The following is a 22,285-nucleotide window of genomic DNA, read 5'->3' as shown; positions in this document are numbered from 1 at the left end:
GATTTCTCTCAGCTTTTCCCTCAGTGGGTTTTAGGGTTTCCAGAATATTCCTTAATGGCTTAACTATATAACAGAGCAAATACAATGATATCATAATTTGAAGAGTGCTGTGATGCTACTTCCAACTCAGAAAAAATATCTCAGATTTGGGACCTTGGAACCTTTTTAAGAGAAAGATCCTCCAGCAATTTTCAGAAACTGAACATGAAAACAGTCATGTAGGTCAGACCAAAGGTGCATCCAGAATAGTGTGCCAGCTCTTTAACCTACAATAAATGCCCATGGAAAAAGTGTAAGGAAAAAAAACCAAAAAAAACAAGCACGAAAGTAAAGCTTGTCCAAAGTAATCTCCCAATTTTCCTAAGCATCTGTGTTTTCAAACCTCCTAAGCTAGAAGTTATGTCCCTCTGTGCTGAAATCAACTGATGTCTGAACTCGGACAGGAGGCATTAGAGAACCAGACAATAGCTTCCACATTCTTTTTTAACTGATTAGCTCAAAGCTAGCAGGAAGTTCTGTCTTCCATAAACTCCCACCACTGGCCAGCAAAAGACTACAGCCTCAGTAACAGCAACTGAAGGCAGCCATAAATTCACAAGACATTTTAGGTTCCTGCTTAAGAGGCAATTATGAAATGCACACAGAAAGCTAAGCTAAAAAACTCCGAGTGAGACTCGTATGATTCTCCAATCCAGGTGGAAAAAGGAACAAAATATGAAACATGGCATGCTTTTCCTGAGATGGTGGGTACTGTGTGTGATTCTAATTTAGAGACAGTCATTTCACAAGAAGGGTAAATCATGAACATCTCCAAGACAGTGGGAGGGTAGGAAGGGGAGAGAGAAAGACAAAGTCTGCCAGTGAGAGCTTCCCAGAGTAGTTTTCTTCTAAATTAAATTTCAACGTCAGTGCAACGTTTGAAAAAAAAAAATTATACAAGCACACGGCATGCAGAAATGCAGACATCAGAAACAGTCTAATGGTCTGCAAAACACAAAGTGGGAATAAAGTTACCTTTTATTTTTTATGCCAGGGGCAGGGGTTAACTGCAGCATGTGTGCTGAAAATGCTGCCAAATGTTGAGGAGTATAGCAAAGAGAAGTGTGGAACACAGAGGCACTGTGAGAGACAGCATCTTCCAGCTTACCAGAAGCTCAGCTCAAACTCCTTCCTGACGCTTTAAGGAAGACAGCATGTCAACAGCTTCTACTAAAGTTCTACCAGAATTCTTAATTGTTCATACAGTAAAGAAAAATACAGGCAGGAGAGCCACATTGTGCTGCAATGACTGAAGGTCAGCTGTTACCTAGGGGTATACAGGGAACAAAGTCTGCTAACTCAAGAGTTGTATCTAAAAAGATTCTGGCCCTGAGACATACAATAAATGAAAAAAACCCCACAAATTACTGACATCTTAGTACTGTACAACATGGCCACCTGCTTATGTCATCTTTAAGCATGGACTGCCAGAAAAGATTTTCCTGGTTTGAGCACAACATCATACAACAGGCTACAGCAAAAGCACTTACGGAGTAGTTCTCAATTCAAATGTGCAACCTCCATTATGTTCAAAGGCCATTTCAGGTAAACACAAATGTCCCTAATGTTTTGATATGAGTACCACTCAGGTAATATCTGAGTCTTAAAAAGGGAAAAGTATTCCCCGGTTTAATTCAAGACGAGTACTACATTTCCTGAATCAAAGTCATTCAGCATGCATTCAGACTGGAACTAACACTTTTGTTTGAAGATTTTGGACAGCAAATCAGTTAGAAAACTCCCACAAGCACACGGAGAAACAAAATAATTTTTTTAAAATTCCTAATGAATTACTCTTAACAGATATGTGCTATTTTCAAGGACAAGTGGCACATCATCACTTATTCCTGTACACATAATTACATCTTTGTACTACATAAATCCTGCTGTGAGTTGTATCCAATTATTATAGTTGATCTCCTCACCCTCAAGAAGTTCTCTGATGATGATGATGATATCACATGAAAAATTGTAACCTGTAACCAGCCTCTAACGCTCAAGTACCAATTAGAATGAAAATGGGCATATATGTGCACATTATGAAAATCAAAAAGCCCAATCTTTAGTACTGTTTTATGTTCTTCCTTTTTTTCTGCAACTATCACAAACTGAACATGACACATTATCCACAAAAACACTGGCTTGTGGTATTTGAATATTGTAAAATGTAGGTACACTCTTCAAGTAAAAACAACCACTGTCCTCCTCATGAACTACAGTTTCTATCACACTAAGCTAATGTACATTGGTCATGCATTAGGAAATAGTCTTACTTTCACCTACACTAGTTGTTAATTTCTTGCCCCACCCCTTGTCCCTCTTTTACACTGTGTAGCTTTTGTAGGTTTTTGGCTGGTCCATGAATCATTAAAGGGAAGTGAACTGTTAGAAATGTAACAGAAGAAAAGAAAAACTAGGCTTTTCAACAGAACCAGTTCTCTTATGGGGGTCATTGCATGCTTAAATGAAGAGCTGGCCTGCTAATAATGGGCATCAATACAGTAGTGGAACAAGATAAAAGTTTAGAGTATGAAACAAGCTTCCAATTTAGCTTGAAGGTGATGCAGGCTGTATAAAATAAAAAGAACAAGTAGTAACATATATAGCTATTTGAATCTTTCTAGTAGACAAAATTCAGTATTTGGTACAGGTATCTTTTAGGGGCAGGTACTGGTATGGTAAAAGATATGTCTGGTGCATCTGGAAGACATGAATAGCTTGATGCTGAAGTAAGATATTGCTCTTTTAAGTTTTACAAGTAGAAGTCAAATGCATTTAAAAGTACCACATTACATTTCACCAAAATCTAAAATTTTTAAATAAGCAGTCTTACCAGGAAAATGAGGTATGATTTCACCATCTAGTTTGTATGCAACACCAACTTTGATTTCTGGAAATACATCCAAGATGTCCAATTTGGTAAGTGCCAATCTATAAAGAAACATTACGCTGGTTAAACAAGTCCAAAAACCCTTGAATCTTATCACATTGTTAAAAAAATCAAACAAAATTGACTTCTCCAATGAATTTTATTTCTTTAAGAAAATATCTCATATGGCACTAATCTGTTAGCTGGTCTGACTTAAAAAAAACACCCCAAACCAAAAAACAAACAACCTCTGAAACAAGACAACAGCAACAAAAAAGGATAAACACAGTTTTTCTTGCATCCTTTGATCTAGTACTACATGAAAATGCCCAAAAAATCAAAGAACAGGCATTCTCCAATTGAATGAATTTGTCTGTGGCTTCAAGTGTTATAATTTTAATTGGTGAGGGTGCTGCCAAGATACCTAACCATTTAAGGTATAACCATTTAAGATGACCATTTCATTGCATAATGCCTGTTGGTCTCTGTTCCTGTCCTCTGCCAAATGTTCCTGTCCTACAGCAAAGACAAAAAAATAATCAAACACTGGCTCTACAAATACCTGGCTACATCTTATTTAAAACAAAACCCACAAAGAACAAGAAAAACAGAAGTATTTAAATAAAATATGTATTTACACTATTTGATCTGCTAGAAATTTTATACCAGTTTGTTTCAGGCACCCATCTTTTATTTTGATTAACATCCCAAAGACATATCTGTATTTTTAATACTTACACATACTACTAGAGATACTGATGGTTTCCCATCTATGTTATTTTGAAGACAAACTAACAAAAGAAATCTCCATAAAGAAAGGAGAGAAAAATCTACATCTATGAAAATATCAAATGTAAAAATATTTCATGATATGAAAAACAAGGAACAGCTAATTTATCAAAATATCAAAACAATCAACAGATCAATATTAACAGTGCAAATGTTACTAACTGGTATATGCACAATTTACAGTAATCTACAGCATTTCATGATTTTCTGTCAAGTTGCCAGCAAAGCTCAGCAAACAACTCACGCAGTAAATCCATTAATCATATAGACATATCGGAGTGAGACAAGGTCCAGCCAGCCACATCTTCTCTTCCTACCAGTGGTAACACCAAACTCTTTGCCTCTCTGTTGCAGCAATTCTCCAATTTCCTAACAAAGAGTAAGACACATCAGCATGTGGGCTTCTTTGATATGCAACACATGATGCAGGTGTTTACTTAACATTTTACAATACATTGTAAATTACCTTTAAAGTCCTTCCCCCAGTTTTTCACAATGCTGTCCACTTGGATGAAGACAGCAATACAAAATGTTCTTTCTAATTCAAGAGAACAATTTTTAGGCAAACTTGACAAAATTTGTTCCTGCTCTAACCTTCTATTCCACAGAAATATCTAAGAAAGTTGCAATCATGTTTGGCAATCCTGTAAGCTCAGTCTAGAATCAGAAGATTGAGACATCCAAACACATTGTCACTTACCATTGCTAACACTGACTTAATAAAATTCAGACAAGACACACCAAGTTATTTCACCCAGCAGGTCACACCTGAGGCTGCAGTACTCACGTTATCCTGTTCTGTAGGAAAGGCACCAATTCCAACCCTGGTTGTGTAGGCTTTCACCACGCCGTACACTTCCCCCACGTTCTGCGGCGGCATGCCCAGTCCTGTGCACACACCTCCAACTGTGCAGTTTGATGAAGTCACAAAAGGATATGTGCCTATTAAAGACCAAAACATTTGGTTTGGGAAATTATTAAAACACTGGGTTTAAGCCTTTTTTTCAAAAAAGTCTAACCTGGTGAGAGACAGTACTTGCACTGCACTTACCTAGATTTTACAACACTCAAAATCAAAACACACAATAAACGTATTTTACAGTCAAGAACACATTAAGTAAGCTCTCAGTTTTGTATGTACATTATCTGATCCACCTTCATTTGAAAAGGTAGAAATCTTACTACTTCAACTGGTAAAAATGTACTACATAACAATTCTGAATGATGGTACAGGTAAAAAACTGGAGTAAGACACCAGAAAAACACGCCTTGCTTTCTTACACCAAATAAACTCACTAATTGATGCAAAAATTTGAAGGGAGACTCTTAAGAAAACAGTATTAAAAGTTTAGAGAATGGAGATTTACTATTTTCAATTTTTGGAGGAAAAATAAAATACAAACTCTACAAACCAATCAGCACATTATAAGGATAAGAAATTGCAATGAAATGCAGAGTTCTGGAAAGAACAACTTTGTTTGCATAATCAAATGAAAAAAGATCTTTAAAAAAAGAAGACGACTGGAATACAGTCTAGTAGTACAGGTCTGTCTCTAGTTAAATATTCAGCTGTCATTTAAAATGCAGCCTGGACTGCAAAGAAGAGACTTGAATATCTCAAAATCCTTAGGTTTATACCTTTTATTATTAAGTATGGCAAATGAAACTGAGCATGCCAGTCCCCAGCTGAATTTTGAACAAATATTTCAGCCTCACTATAACTGCGCATAAGCAAGACACTTCTACCTGTTGTGTCAGACTTTTTTTGTAGGTCTTTTGATATGAATCAGAGATAGGTAAGAGAGGAACAACCAAGACAAAAGGAATTAAAAGCAATACAGTTCTTTCAGCAATATAGACATCTGTACAAAGTCAAAAATCCTTCAGAGACTGATCAGTGAGATTTCACAGATTAGCTTCAGGTATCTCAAATCACTCCAGACACAGATCCAGGCTTACAGGTGATACGTAACAGCAGTTTGCAAGCATTAATCAATCAGTTTTTAATCTTAGAACACAGTAGTAAAACTTTTCTTAGTACTGACAGGTGAATATAGCCAGTGGATGTCAAAACCAGAGTCAATGAACAGTTGTTACTCACTTTCACCTCCCAGTCTGATATATTTACATTGCTTTGTCATTACTCTGTGCTTAAAAACACAGAAGACCACACATCCCCACACCTGCCCCCCCATTCCCAGACAAATGCACACGTGAGCTTCATTATAGGCTCCAGGAAAGTGGGATGGACTGGACTGCAAGCCTGGGGATTTACTATCCTCACAGCCAATAGACACACATTCACAAAACTCACTTCAATATTAAGATTTCTATGCAACAAAGCACAGACAACAGCCTCATTCAGAATGATTAATAATCAAACTGGCAGTGCCAAACCTTTTGACTAGGGCTTGTCTATTGTTAACACAAGTGCCCAATCCACTGATGGTATCTACCTATGGAGAACAGATTTTCTTGTGTGTTTGGGTCTCACAGCAGAGGCAGGAAAAAAATCAAACTAATCTGAACAACTCTGCATGTATTATAGATACACTTGATGTGTTTCAGACTGCCTGAACCTTCTATTTACATGAAATCCAAAATACTCACCATTTACAAGAAAAAAAACCCCCTTCATAGACTTTTTTGTAAATATCTCAGTTTTGCATCAAAGATTTCCCTGTGACAAGTATATCTGAAGACTTCTTTCCTCTTTTTTTGTCTTGTAAAAGAAGGATGTGTCTTCTAATACTCAATTATGAGAAAGTTTGGTGCTTGTACTTACAGAGACTAATCTAAGACACATCTTACTCTTAAAATAAGAGGCTTTCAGACTGAGTATGTTTGAAAATGCCCAATACCACAACTCATATTGGTTGAAAGCTAAGTGCATGCCAGTTTCATAATTGTTTTACAGCAGTCCTTATAGGCTTCCATTTCAGGTGTTAGCATCTTCCTAACAATAAAAATGATGCTGTTACAAGGCCAGTGAGACTGAAGAAAAATGTGACAAAATGCAGGAGCCAATCACACAGGCTCACCAAGTGGCAGATTATCTGTCGTTATAACGTAATAACCAAACAATCCTCCCATTAAAAAAAAGGGTAGCTTCTGCTATCTAGAATCTTCTAATTTATTAGCAAACTTACAGTGTTTTAAGAAAAACTGCATCATTTTTAATATCAAATAGATTGGGGTAATCTTTTCAGTTTTTCCTCATTAGCAATCCAGATTACGAACACTTTTCCCAACAATGTGAAACAATGGAAAACTGAGTGTTATCTAAAGACCTTCATTAAAAAGCAAGCTGATTTTTCAAAAGTCAAGAAGTATTTTGCATATATGCTTTGCCTCTCAAAGCTCTCCATTTTTATTCTCAAGTGATTTCCACAGATGTAAAAAACAGTGAGTGATTTCATTTACAACTTAGAGATGCTGAAGTAATAGCTACACTCTAAGAGGAGCTACTTGATCTTTAACGCCATTCAAATTATTACTCTTGGGAGAATCTACAGCTTTTTGAAATAATTTAATTAACAACCCACTCACCCACCCTGTATTATTTCCTAGTCATAGAGAGTGCTGTTCTTCCAAAACAAAAACAACTTCTGCCATGAGAACAGCTTATAACAGGAGAGTTTATATTTAATGTTCCTTTTTTACAATGCAAGTGTATATCAATATGTGTCTCAAAAAGACCATACCTACCAAAATCTATGTCCAGCAGTGCTGCATTTGCACCTTCAACTAAGATCTTCTTTGGTGGTCCATGTAAAGCCTCATACATGAAATAAACACCATCCCTTACCATTGGTTTTACTTTTTCCATGTAGCCCTGAATAACACAAAAGACTATTGTATAGTATAATTTCATTATGATAAAGGCAGCCAGAGTAGAATTGCTATTGTTCCCTCATAAAAATGCTCATATTCCTTTTGAAGAAGAAAAGCAAACAAAGAAATGTTAAATATGCCACAATGTGAACGAAGGAAGGAAGAATGTGAAATTCAGATTTACACAACAGATATGTACACCCTCCCTAAGAGGAAAGAAAAAATTGGGAAAGATAAGGAGGAAAGAAAAATCCAAACTTCTGAAAGCTTTAGAAACATTCAAAGCATGAGAATTATCACTGTATTGTATTCAGTCTTTCATTTCCAAGTGTTCAAAATGTCTCTCCCAAAACCTGCATGTAGGGAGTTCAGCTTCTGGCCATCTGCAGCTAACAAATGCACACAAGTGTGAGCTATAATTTTTAAGTAAAAGTGAAGTTATATATTGGAATTCAGCATCAAATGCCTGAATGCCACTGAGTAGCTGGATGCAAGAAGCCAATAATGTTCAGATTATCACTTGGTACACAGCCTTTCTCCATGAGAACACATGGAAGTTCTCATTTTAACAATTTACTCCACGTGAAATGTAACACTTTGCCTTTCAGAGTGGAATCAAGTGCATTAGCATAAGACAAGTAATTTTCTTCAAGCTACAAATATGTGTGATGTTTCCACCTTAACAAGGAGTTTCAGATAGTCCATAATCCTGAATTGCTTTAAGTAAACTATAAAGCATTATGAAGTAATCAACTGAAACTGGTTTCTAGACCTACAAACTAATAAAAATACAACACCACATGTGCAACCGGCTTTACTTAAAGTAAAGCAAACAGAAGTGCTAAGAACTCCAATTTTTCTACTATAGAGCTGTAAAAATTAAAGGTAGAGAAAGCATGATTTCTTTGGCCTGATTTTCTCAAAGAATTATCATGTAATTGTGTGTGCCCTCCTTGTTCCCCACACATCTCAGTGGTTTTAAACAATGTCATATTTGGTTGACATTTTAAGGGTTAAAAACATCTCACGCAGGTTTCTACAAGAAGCATGAATAAAAAGGTTGGGTAGAACAGTAAGACACCTCAGTAGGATTTTCACATAACTTGGATGCTGTGCAAATAAAACCTAATACCAGAGAGGAAACTCTCAACTGTCCCAACCTCAGGGAAAACATCAAATCAGAATTCATTATTAAGCATAGGACTAGTTCACTGGCAATCAGGCTTCATTAGCTCTGCTACTATCAATTTCCATTTTTCTGTGTTGCTAGACAGTATTTTTTTTTACAAGTTATTACTTTGAAAAACTATTTACTTCAATTCTTAACTTTCTGAGACAAGGGCTTAACATTCTGCTTTACAACGAAACATACTTGCCCCACCTACAATCCTGGTTTTTCTCCTAGACTGTATGTTTGAGTAGAAGTAAGTCAAGAAGAAATCACCCCATACAACCCTTTTTCTTAAAATTTGAGTATCTCTCTTGAAAGTAAGTTTTGAAACATAAAACAGGGCCAAGAGTGTCCTTAAGGATAGCAGCAGACTCTGCAGCACTGATACACATGGTTTCCCGTGACACAGGGAACTCCTCACACAAGCACAAGCATCAGTCACACCAAGGGACATACATATCACTAACTGCACACAGTGATTATATAATCAGAGAGACAGAAGCAGGCTTACCTTCAGCTTTTCCAATTCCCCTTCAATATCTATTTTTAAGGTAGGATATATTGCTTTGTACTGATTGGCTAAGACTTTGAACCTGAAAGGCAAAAATGCTTGACTGAGGTTTCTGTTGTTTTCTTCCCACCAACCTTTGATTTTTACTGGTTACATATCTGCAGTTATTTGGCAATTTAACCATTTCAAACAATGAATTATGATAATAACTGTGATTGTATAATTTAATAAAATTATATATTTTTTATTTTAAAAGAACTTTTAATTAAGAAAATTAACAGGAACCAGATGTAATTTCTTACACAGGGTACTATCCCGAAACTGAAAACTCCACTTACAACTGTGTACAGTAATTACCTCTCAGAAAAGTCATCAAAATCAGAAACAAGATCACACATTCTGAGTCCACTTCGAGCTGCCTTTGAAGAATATACTGGACCAATTCCTTTTTTGGTAGTTCCCAGACTTTGAAAAGATAATAATAAAGAGTTATTGATATAAAGGTGTTTTTTCCATAAAGCTATTCCATCCTTAGCATAAAATGAAATGCCATTAATTGTGAGCATTTAACCTTGCTTCAAGCATTTAAAATAAAAGCTATTTTTAGGATGCAATCTAGTGTCAGAATATCTGTTTATACAAGCAAATATGTTCATCTTCTACATACTTCTGTTTTTAAACCAATAATTTTTTGTACTTTAGTGAATACAGTAAAAATAAAAATATTTATTTTTACACAACTCTAAAATTTATACTTAAGGAACCAAATGTCAAGAAAACATCCTTCAATATTATGAACGGAACTAAATAAACATCTTCCTAAAACACTGTCCTGAAAACCTAAAGAAAGTCCTCTCTAAAGCAACAGGACAAAGAGTATGGATTTTATGTTTGTGTGTAAGAAATATTTCATTTCATTCTAAATACCTCAGCTGGAGCCAGGAAAACAGAAGACACTGACAAACATCCAAAAGTGACAGAGACACTCAAAATGCTCTATATTAAGAGTTCAGGCATAGATTTTCCACTGTAGCTGATTCTGAAAAATTGAATTATTTTTCTTACCCTTAGCTGCCCTTACCCCTGAAAAGCCTTTTCCAGTTTAAGTCCTGATGATATGATGTAAAACTTGCTTGCACTGACTTTACTGTGAGAGAAGTACAGCTACTTCAGAGAATGTCTTCTGCCAGAGTCATGCTAAGTAGCTCTCAAAATGGAGCCAAACTGTACTCATCACAGGCAGATTATCAAATATCTTCCCTATCATGCTCAATACATTAAGTAACTTTTTAAGGAGAAGTGAACAGGTCTGCAAAATTTTCAGAAGTGTGCTACATGCTGCTAAGCTTAATTATGCACCTAGTTTTAGCTGGTTTGGGTTCTTCCCCCACCACAATCAGGCACAGACTCTTCTTCAGTTATAAATTCTGCATATGCAGTGTCCCATAGTTCTTCAAAATGCCTTGAAGGTACCATACCATAACTCAGTTTAAGAGGGCCTTCAGGTAAAGTAGGAGGCACAGGTCATATCAAAACTTTATGTTATTGATTATCACTTGATATGTGAGTGAACAGAAATACAGCTACATACTAAGTATATAACTCCTTAGCAGTTTGGATTAGATTCAAAAATACCTTAGAAAAAAACTTCAATTCTTCCAATTAGATTCAATACCAAGTAATCTCACTCAGGGAGTGATGTTTACCTCCAGTCCAAAAAAACCCCCAAACAACATTCTAATGAACTTTGCAGCACACTGTATCATTTAACCAGACCAGGACACTGTGGCTTAAACAACTGACTCTAGCCTCCAGCCTCCACCCCAATTCACACACTCCACAGAGAGAAGGGTTGGTTTCCATTTATTTTCTTTCATTAAGACATACCAATTAATAAAAAAGTTGTCAGAAGACTGTACTTACAGAAGCTAAAACAACTGTATAAGCAGAATACACTGTATTAGTTTTTTAGATTAGATTGTATTAGGTTTTTCTATAACCTTTCTGCAAGGGAAGCTACATGATGAGCCTTATTGGTGATGGTTTTTGAGCTACATTTGACCAAGCAAAAGCATCCAGTTAAAAGAAAAAAATAAACTGAACATTTAGAGTGGTAATTCTAATGGTAATAGTTCAAAGGCTTAGGCACAAAAGAATTTTAACACCAACCATGGCACATAGTCAATCTGCAGTAAGATATGCCAGCAGACTATTTTAATTCCTTGCCCCCAACAAACAAGAGACTGTGATAGCCTGTTCTTAGCCAGCCTGTAGTACTACTTTCCCCATTACAGTGGTTTAGCCTTAAAATTTAGGAGGAAATAGGGTAATTTTAACAAGCTTGAAAACTATATGTTGTAGAATATCAAAACCTCCACAGAAAGAAGAAATTTAGCACTTTTAAGAGTGACTTAAGGTTTTTTTGCTTTGAATGTAACTTTTCTCCTGGGTTTTTTTAAAAGCTATTTAATCTGATTTTCCCTAATAATCTTTAATAACCAATAGAGTAATGCCTTCTTCTCAAGTAACTGATTTGATTGACAGTGTTTTTAACTGTAAATATTGTCATATAGCAATGTTAGCTTGTGCCCCATAAATATTGATGAATAGCTGATACACACCGATAATAGCTCATTAAAATAAGAATATTCTTCCATATCTATCTATATGTTCTGTTTGCTTTTTAAACCCTAAACCAGCAGGTAACAAGAGAGCTGGTACAGTGCAGACAAATGTGAAAATGATTCCTTGTAAAAATCATTGACAAATCTTCACTCAATGGCTTCAACCTGTGTGAAGCAAGATACACCCAAATCAGACACTCTCTTAAAGCTTATTATCATGGATGAAACATTTTTCAGATGAGTATGTCCCAATTACTTTTCATCTATGTGATCTCTCTTTTTGGAAGGTCTTCTAAGTTTACTGTTATTTGAGAAGTCCATAGCACTACACTGCTCCCCAGCTGTAGACAGGTCACTGTTAATTCTGCCACCTTTTTCCCCAGCCCCAATAACTAGTGACCAACTTGGAAAGCACAAGTTAAAAACTTAGCAAGATAGTTTCTAAAAGTTTTGAAGGCTTCAGAAAGTCAGTAGCATTCTGTAGAAGACAATGGGAACAGCTACATGCACCTTCAGTTATTTGGAGATGCCAAAGGGGTTCTTCATATTCATAAAGAGAAATACATTTATATAGAAACAAATACCTCCAGTAAACAATTAAAACACTAGGAAGCAGAAACTAGCAAATTAACAACTAGAAACCTTTTCATAAGGCAGAATAAAAAGACAGAGCCCTTTAATTAAGCACATAATCTTTCACTGGAAGATAAAAGTGTAAGAAATAATCCCTGCATAGTCCACATTCAAGAGTCACATGGATAATTTTTTTAACCCACTGACCAAGCAAAACAGAGATTCAATGAATTAAGTCCTGTTTGTACAAAGTCATCCCATGTTTGACAAAATAAAACCACCTACTTCTTTCCCGCTTGTTCTTGCCTCTGTTGTTCTTGGATGCCATCAGCAGCTTGGTGAAAATCAAACACTAAGAAAATAAAATAACTTAAGTTGAAAATTTGTGAAACAAATTATATCAGCAATGATTTCTTCAGACCAACTCTGTTTACCAATGTGGAAAATAAATATACACACTGAAGTAAGGCAAATAAAATTACAGGAGTTTTTTCTTTCCTCTTACATTTTTTCACAAGGAAGAGTTCTAAGTTTTTTCAGAGACTTTTAAAAAAGTGTTTATTTTGTAGAATATTTGCAAAGTGAGTATGCACATCCCACAGAATAACTAAGACATTTTGGCTTTGTAGTGGCCCCAAAGAATGTATGGACAAACAAAGAAAAAATGTAGTTAAAAAAAAATCCTGGAAATAGGATACAGTAAAAAAAAAAGGTCATACTGCTAAAATTCAGGTGAGACCTGAAAGTTAACATTCTCACCCATTTTACAGATTTCTTAAACAATTTTAGGCAACATCAATTAAAACACATTTGAAAATACAAAAGCTCCTACCAATGTCTGCTATGTCAACAGAAGTCAACTTCATAAGCCCCTGTGTTTTTAAGCATTATATTGTTATTAATTATAAAGATTATGCAAAGTATCCCTTGTATCAGTACTTTGTCTACCATAAAAGAAACAAAAAACCAAAAGAGAACAACAAAACTCAAAAGACATGCAAACGTCCACGCCCCCACCCCCCCACATCCCCAAAATCTAACAAGACTCATGTCAAATACAAAGATTGGTGGGCTGGTGCACAGCTTATAGGCTAACAGAATTAATTTAACTGGTTTTCTGAAGCACCATTTCCTGAAAGTTAAAAACTATCTACACATTGCACAGGAAAGAGCCATGTAATAAAGTATGTTAATCTCTCCAGAACAAAGAGTGGTTTTCCTGTTTGCCTTACTGATTTGGCTTTGTGTTTATTTCCATGCATTCCCATATTTTAAAGAATTACACCATGCCCAGCAGTGTGAACCTACCTTTAGCTGATCTGCTGTTACAGACTAATCATTCAGAGATCAATACCCATTTTAGAGAAGACATTTTTATCATGGTAACAGACTTTCAAATTGTCATCAAAACTTTCTAAATAAGGGCATTATGAAAGCTCATTTCTGTGAAGAGGTTAAATGATTATGAGTGACAGCAATTGGTCCTTTTTACTCACAATCTGTTTAATTATGAAAAATTCACAGCACTGCCATTGCAATATAATCACCACAGAACAGTTTTTGTAGTGATCGAGCAATTTCCAAATAATTCACCTACAGAATTATCAGAAAAGATACTGGTAACTTAGAAACAATTACTCAACTATTTCAATCTCATTCGTTACTCCGAACTAAAAACATATTTACTTTGAAATAAATGTCAATAAGGTCACTCACTAAACTATTCCAGATTGGCGTAAAAAACAAAACAAGCAAAACCAAAGAAAGTGAAACCAAAAGCAAAACTGTTTTCCCCCTGTGTTACAAGCTTTTATTTTATAAAGTCCTAAACAGTTCGCATCTTCAGAAAATTACTTCAGAGGCAGCAGTAATGTTATAATATCTATAGAGCTAATCTAAAGGATGAATTTATGCCATAAAGATGTAGTAGGAGTGGTACTGGAAGAGTTTCTACAGCTCTGTGTTGGTGGATTGGACTCAGTACTATTTTACTTCAGGCTTTGAACTGCAGTGCTGTCTCAAGCAGAGGCTGGATTCAGTGCTTCTCAGATGAGTTCCTCCCAAGGAGGGCAGCCATTCTCTTCATCCCTACAGAGTCCTTCCCACTAAATCTCCTCTAGGAAACAAGTGGCAATTTCCTTGGTAGGGAGATCATCAGCTTCAAGTCACACTGGGTCACCTGATTTCCCAGCAGAACTGCTACTGTGAGCAGCACCACTTTTCACCAAAAGGGGAACGAATCCTGAGTCAAGTCACTGCTCAATGCTTTCAGACTGCTCCGTGCTTCTGACTTAAAAAGTGAACCTGCTTTCCTGCCTAGGTGATGCTTATGGAATAGGATTTAAAAGAATACCACTAGAACATAAACCTGGGAGGATTCTGAGTGATTTTTTTTTCTAGGACCTTCAATAAATCAAAATCAACCCAGGGAGACCTAAGAGATCCAAAGAAAAGGACCTATATAAAAAGATGGCTAAAAATTATCACACTTTTACTGCCACAAAAAGTCCATAAAAAGCAAAAATTAACAAAAAAGCCACCAAAAAAAAAAAAAAAAAAACCCACACCAAAAAACAAACAACAAACAGGAACTTACCAATATGAGCCCTGTCAGAAATTATTAGTCTCTTTTCCCAGCCTTCCAGTCCTTTAAAGGCAAAATGAAATAGTTTAAATTATGTTTTGTATAGCATTTTTGTTCTTCTGATGTATAAAGTATAAATACTTTTCATGCTTAGTCTTCAGTCAATCTATTTTAAGACTGAGCAATCACATTACAGAGAAAAAAAAGTAATTTAAGTAATTAAAACTTGGCATCAACCTATAAAGCTGAGAAAATCAGACTTATTCTGAAGAAGAATTCAAGCTACTAGCTCTTCAATTTTAGCAAACAACTAGTAGCTCTTTTGGTTCTGAATAATCTAGACCATTGATTTTTCCCATTTCTAGGAGCCTGCTGCCAAGCATAGCTATAGACATAACCTGAAGTATCCAAAAACTGAGTTCTGAATCAAGAAGTGATTACCAGAGCACCTCTTTACATTAACATGGTCAAAGTGTACACCAATATTCTAAGAAGTAGAATGACTTTGAACAGGTTAACACATTTAAAAAAGCCATTTCACTTCTTAAATTCACTTTTTTAAGCAAAGAAAAATATCTTCAGACAATTTGGATTTAGATTATATTCTGAAACTGTACAGAGATTCCTTTTATCTGCCTTCCCATGAGGGCTCTGGCACTTACAGCAAGATTACTGTCAGAAAGCAACAGCTAAAAGGAGTTGTGGAAAAATACTTTGAATGTAACCTCTACAGAGGTATCCTCCATCTAAATAATTTGAGTAGTGTGCCACAAACTATTTTAAAAGTACTATCTTCAAATTCTCACCTTTTCCTTTCTTTAAGTTTTTTTCAGCTTCTTCAAAGAGTCCTGGCAAATGAATAACAACACCATTTCCTGAAGAAAAACATTATATAAAATTTAATTAATTATGTTGAGCATGAGAAAAAATATTTCAAACAGTTCAAAGACACTTCATATACCGTGTGCAGAGCATTTTAAGTTCTTTAACTTACTGCAATTTTGATTCTTAGGAATTTGTCTAAGCCAGATTTGCTCCTAAAGTATGCATTTCTACCTACATGTATTGAATCTTCCTAATAAATGCAACAAACTTTCAATTTAGACCAGTACAAACAGGAACAGAATCGTAGAACGGTCTGAAATCCAACTTCCTCTTTCTCATACCTAAAATTAACTTCCTTCTTTGTAATTCACTTTAATAAGCTTATTGCTTTCTAAAAGCTTGGTACATTATAAACACTAGCATCCTTGCAGGCACTTTTTTGCTGTAAACAGACACAAAATATTTTGTACATAGAGGTGTGACTGTTAAGAGACCAGCAAAAACAACAGAGGAAAAAGCCCTACCAAAAGCAAGCTCACCTTCCTACAGCTGTCACATTGCTCAGAAAAACACTGCTAGTTCATACAATTAACCAGCATCACTCAGTGCCTAGGAAGGAGCATTCTCACAGCAATACTGAACCATCTTAAGGCCATACCAAACTCAGTAGATTCAAAGCTACCAGTAGAACATCTAGCTGAAGAAGGGATCTGCGATCCAAAACTATTTGCATATCACCTAATTTTACACAGATAAAAGCATTCTACACATCAAAACACAAAGTATTTTAAGATTTCTTCACTATTACCTTCATGATGCAGTCCTAAACAATAGGAATACTCTACTTGAATACTCAATCACTTTGCCCTTAGCCTTTTTTAAAAGAATCTAGAAAAAGTTCAGAACAGGCAAGACCAAAAGACAGAAGATGAGGCAAGAGGATTTGTAACAAGTTCTGTCCCAACTACTGTATTGTTAAAGGATGGGGGCCTTCCTATTCAACCAAGTCTGCCAAAGAACACAAGGCAAATGGGCATCCTTTTTTTACTGTTTTCAAGTAATTACCTTAAGAAACACAGTACAGTAACATCAAAAGAGAATAGAAGTAGTATCATCTGCCTCAGCCCTCAAAACTAGGAACAGTTAACATCCCAAACTTCCCATCATCAACAGGGATCTATTTCCATGCCCACTGGCTCCATTTCTGTAGAAGTATTAGGCAGGACAAGTTGATCCATAGCTATCCCATTATCAAGTCACAATGTAACAGCTGAAAAGGGGCAATTAACCACCAAATCCCATCAAGTAGAGATTTACTGCTGACAGAGTATACAGTCACTACCAGCTGGACTATTTATGAATCAAGTAACTCATGACAGAGGCTCTTCAGCTGCTCTTTAGCAAACTGTCAATGACCACTTGCTCTTGGCATATATACCAAACTGAAAGGCAAGACTGCAAAGCAATGAGATCCAGGAAGCAGTGACAGGAAAAGCAAGGCAACAGAATCCTGACTTGGAGAAGTATACTGTGTAAGGGACAGGAGCTCTGGGTATCAAAGGAGCAACATGGATGTGTTGCTAAGTCTGCAACATGGATGTATTGCCTTAAGTGACCCAGAGACCCAACCTGTTTGGTGAAACAGCACTCAAGCACAAAGATAGTTATAATGGTGTGTATATGTTTTATGTTTACCTTCATTTTTAGAAGGAAATTCTATGGGCTACACCACATTATTAAGTAGGTTGGCCATCCAAGCAATCCAAAGAAAAAAAACCCCAACCATGAAGGATTGGAAACAGGATTCCAAGGGAGAAAAGTTATTTTTTAGGGACAACAGACTCGATAGCCTAAACCCCTCTTCACAAAGCAAACAGATCACAGATCCTGGTATCACCTAGTACTGCCACTGCCCTAAACCTTCCCATGCAGTCTCCTGAGAGTACTTCTTGGTAAGAACTCAAGAGTGTGGAAGTCTTTTGGATTTAAGCATTCATTTCACAATCCAATAGAAAAGGGAGGGAAGAACTATGGTTCAAAAAGTACTGGCAAATACTTAACAGGGCTAAAGATTAAATAAGAGTAGGGTATTCTGAGAAGAAGAGATAAATGGTAGAGAAAATAAAAGAGAATGGGAGAATGAAGATACACGGGGCAGCTAGCTGTTTACATTGGTAGGATAGATAAGAACAAAGGTGAGCTATCCAAGACACAAGAAATTTCTGTAATCCCAACTTCACAAATGAGTAAGGGCAGTATCGGGAAGACAGTAAACCATCTAGGCCCATGAAAAAATGAAGAAAAAGAATTCTGATCCTGTATGTTCTCAGATACATTTTGTTATTTTAATGTGTCAGAAGTCTGTAACTACAGTACTGTCTGTTTTTTAGAGATGTCCCACTTACCAATGAATGCAGTGACTTTTGGATTGATGATCCCACTTGGCAGAAGATGAAAGTCATACTCCACAGCATCCACAACAACTGTATGCCCTGCATTATTGCCTCCCTGAGTGGGGGCAAAGAAAGAAAAAAAGTGTTAACAGTTTATGACACTAAGGACAAATGAACACGCAATATAGAGACCAAGTAAATTGGTTCCACAGTTTTCATTTCTGTTAGTAACAAAAGAGCATTCAGAGACTTCCCAGGAAATCAGCCAAACTTGTTCCATCAAACTGGACAATTTCAACATCAGTATTATCTGCCATATAGACTTTGGACAGTGTTTTGGTTCATCAAAGGTACAAAATTGTGGAATGAGATTAAAATATTTGTAAAATCATCAGATATAAATATTCTAGAACATGCAAACATTTCTAAAAGCCATCATCAGTTTTATTCGTTTTCTTTTACAGTTATGGAAAGTAAAGTATTAAGAGTGGAATTGCAACCTCAGCAAAGTAAAAAAAAAACAAACAACCAAATCCCCAGTTAAACTGGGAGTATAAAACCATACAGCTATTGGGATAAGTAAGTGTCATCATCTGGCAATACGCAAGCTTGTTGTTCTGACCTTTGAGTGTTTTTCTATGAATAGTAACCAGTGAAACTACCTAGTTCATTCTATACCTCCTTCCTGATAAGAGAAGTTATGTAAGAGTTACAAGTCATTTATGTTAAATACATGTTATGTTAAACATGCTTTTAAGGGGTGAATCTAAAAACAACTAAAACAACTGTGTTTTCCTAAGTTACCAGAAACCATTTACATCAAACTAACACTTTAAACATTTCTAGCACTTTTCATTACAACAAAGAGAGCATTAAGAGATTCATTAAACACTGAAATCCATCTAAAATACTAAAAGAAGCTTGTGACCAAGTCTTAAAGACAGTCAAGAAAGGCTTATGAAACTAAAAAGATTACAAAACAGTTCCCAAATATCCCCAGTTCTTGTTTGCTGTACTTTTGAAAATAAGCTTATACTCTCTTGTGACCCAGTCATTTGTGCAAGACAAGGTTACACACAAAACGGTTCTGTTTGTCATAACCACAGGAACATCCTTTAAAGGCTCCTCACAGCAGAAGTTAAACAAACTGCTTCATAGAAAGAAAACCTTAAAGAAAGACTTTTAAGCTGTGACACCTTTCAGCACAAGACAAACTGAAGAAAGGCATTATATGAAAAAAAAAAAAAAACCCGTAAGAATTATTAATCCATGGAATTATAAATCTGAAATATTTCAGAATATTGTATCACAAATGAACTTTTCTAAGCAATGGACTCAATAGCTACTCACTACTTCTGTAACATTCACAAAACATGACTCCAATACATAAAGCTGTATCTGACAATACAAATAAAGAGTAGTTGTAGATATCAAACATTTGTGCCAGTACACAGACACACCTGCCACAGGTACAAGCCCAATCTCATTGAAGTCAGCAATGAAAATTTTGTAATTTCAGCATTATTTATTTGAGTACTTGTGACCACTTCACCTCCTCTAAAAAGACAGAAAACTTAAAAACCTTCACCCAACAAAGGAAATGCCTGAGATTAATAAAAGTTTAACTTTTTAAATAACATTGCAGAATTTTTCCATGAACTGAACGTTACCTTGAAGTAGATGTAAAGATTTTTGGATGCAGATTTTCTCTGCAAGTGATCTCAATCAGACAATGACAAATTTTCAATTCACAACAAATGAAACACATTTAACCAAGACATAAAGCAGGCTTTTTAAATTTACTCTTTTAAGAAAGTAATAAATGCTCAGGAATAAACTTCCTGTTTGCATTCTTTCTACTCAACAGCTTTAAGGAAGGTTATTTAGCAGTCTACCACTCCACAACTGTGTCATTGATTTAAAAGGATGTTAACTAGATATATTAGCAGATAGATAATTTACAATTATTTTTGAAATGCAATGCTGATACTCCTGAGCTACTGCAAGTTACTCCAAAAGTAGACAATATTTTAAGAACTATTAAGTTATATACTTATATAAAATGCACTAGGTATTTTTTGTAATAAAAGACATTCATTTTCTACTCAATGTTTGAGAAGCTAAGCAAAACAGCACAGTTATGCACTAAAGTATCATTTATAGTCATGTACTTGTGCTGAAAGTGGTAGTTACCTATTTCCACATGAGATTCCTTCAAATTATTCATTTCTATTAGATTCACTGCTAATATCAGTCTAGACTTTAACATAAGCACTGAAGTGCTTTAAATGAAAATTCAATATATAGGTCTAAGTACAATACTGAAGTACTGAGGTATTAGTAATTTACAAATGGGAAGACAAGTCCAAAGTCTCCCACAGCAGCATAAATAAACTGGACTAACTCATAAATAACACTAACATAGTGAATGACTATTCATTTGAAATTCTCTACTAGCAACAAGTTAATTTCATGTGTTGCTTCTCAAATTATTTTTTTTAAAAATTTAGAAGGTTCTCTTATGTCATGAATGTCAAAAAAAAAAAAAAAAACCACAACAACAACAACAAAAAAACCAAAACCACTGGCCACTCTAGAAATTAGATCATGATCAACAATAAATTCTTAGTGTCCTAAAGTTTGCCAAGTTACTAGTGCCATTCAGACATGGCAACCTAAAGTTCAGCAGCCACATGTGCTTGAACAAGGTGTACAGCATGCAGCCTCTGACTCTGCTGGTCACAAGAGGGTAACTGCTGACTTCAGGCAGTGTCAAGATTTCATCTTTGCACTGCTGAGTGATGCCAAGGGTGCTGGTTCCATGCTCACTGAAAAATACCCCATGGCTGACAGAAGAAAAATGGCATTTTACTTTCTAATAAACCTTGACTGTTCATGCAACAGAGCTCATGCTTCACCTAGAAGCAAACTACTGGTATTTAGTCTGCATGTTTACTGTGAGCAGCTCCACTTTAAGGGATTTTGCTAGAGTAGAGACTAAAGTAGAAAATGTGTGACAAATCAGCATCTTAAGCCATATGAATACTTCAAGGTTTTCAAGAGAGTATTTTCAGATTAGACTCAAATTTCAATCTCAGAAATTATTGATTATAATATTATGATGCCCACAATGTGAAAAGATTCAATCCCTAAAGTGTTATTGATGGAAGCTGTCTGCTAGAATATTAAGTCATTCCCCACAGTGCTCTTGATGTCATTCTGTCAAAATGAGTCATTTTGGAAAGTATTTTTAATTTCAAACCCTATTTTAAGAGAGCATTAAATACCAGCATGTCATGAATTCAATTTTCAAAATTCTTCTGCTTATTTACAGGTAAGCTCTACCCTAACTGCAGAAGTGCAAGCATGTGGTTACACAGTAGGAGTTGTAATATTTTAAAATAATGGTTTACACTGTACACTTTACAGTGAACTTGCAGTGAAGTGTACACATGTTGTGTGCTCAGACATTGCTCAACACAGGTTTGGTAAACAATTCTAATTACAGAAATCTGAACTCAGCGTTCTAGTGTGGTGAGGTGAAGGGGAGGGTTGTTTTTAGGTTATGGGGTTTGAATTTGTTTTGGGTTGTTTTTTCCCTTCTCCAGATATTGATGTTAATGCAGGCAACTATTGCCTCTGAGCATAATTTAAGCTTTGAACTGATGAAGTCACTCCTGGCTTCTGTGCTTTCCATCTGGATTTCTCACTCCTCCTCCCTCATCCAACTAAACCAAATGGGATAAGCTGGGTCATTCAAACTAACACTCCTCTGATTCACATGTTTAAACATTAATAATGGAGAACTAACTGTGGAAATTATTTTCACTACTAGTTAAACAAAGTTCATGTTCAAATTATATTCAATACCTTACATAAAGCTTTTGCCAAAGGGAAATTAAGATATACAAGTCATTTCAGTCAAAATATACAGTCATTAAGGCTGGCAATACTCCCTAGCTAACTAAATAAAAAATCAGTTTACCACATCTCAGTAATCTTCTAAGTACCCAAACAGGACTTCTCTCCCATACATGTGAAAACCAACACACGTGTGCCAACACAGGCAGTGG

The 22,285-nt window shown here is 35.7% G+C and overlaps 1 protein-coding gene across 1 annotated transcript in view; it reads right to left on the bottom strand.

Moving 5' to 3' along the window:
- Positions 1-22,285, bottom strand: part of ADSS2 (adenylosuccinate synthase 2) — a 37,222-nt gene that overhangs the window by 4,000 nt on the left and 10,937 nt on the right. The window contains exons 2-11 of the mRNA XM_054629731.2: positions 18,225-18,327; positions 15,801-15,869; positions 15,007-15,057; positions 12,696-12,762; positions 9,571-9,678; positions 9,214-9,295; positions 7,406-7,532; positions 4,485-4,639; positions 3,942-4,066; positions 2,873-2,970 (exon numbers count right to left, since the gene is read on the bottom strand). Coding sequence (XP_054485706.1) covers positions 2,873-2,970; positions 3,942-4,066; positions 4,485-4,639; positions 7,406-7,532; positions 9,214-9,295; positions 9,571-9,678; positions 12,696-12,762; positions 15,007-15,057; positions 15,801-15,869; positions 18,225-18,327 — 985 coding nt within the window. The remainder of the gene's footprint in view (positions 1-2,872; positions 2,971-3,941; positions 4,067-4,484; positions 4,640-7,405; positions 7,533-9,213; positions 9,296-9,570; positions 9,679-12,695; positions 12,763-15,006; positions 15,058-15,800; positions 15,870-18,224; positions 18,328-22,285) is intronic.

Source organism: Agelaius phoeniceus, chromosome 3 (genome assembly GCF_051311805.1).
Source record: "Agelaius phoeniceus isolate bAgePho1 chromosome 3, bAgePho1.hap1, whole genome shotgun sequence".
Classification (NCBI taxonomy): domain Eukaryota; kingdom Metazoa; phylum Chordata; class Aves; order Passeriformes; family Icteridae; genus Agelaius; species Agelaius phoeniceus.
Note: the sequence above shows the minus strand (reverse complement) of the source record. Positions and strands in the feature narration are given on the sequence as shown.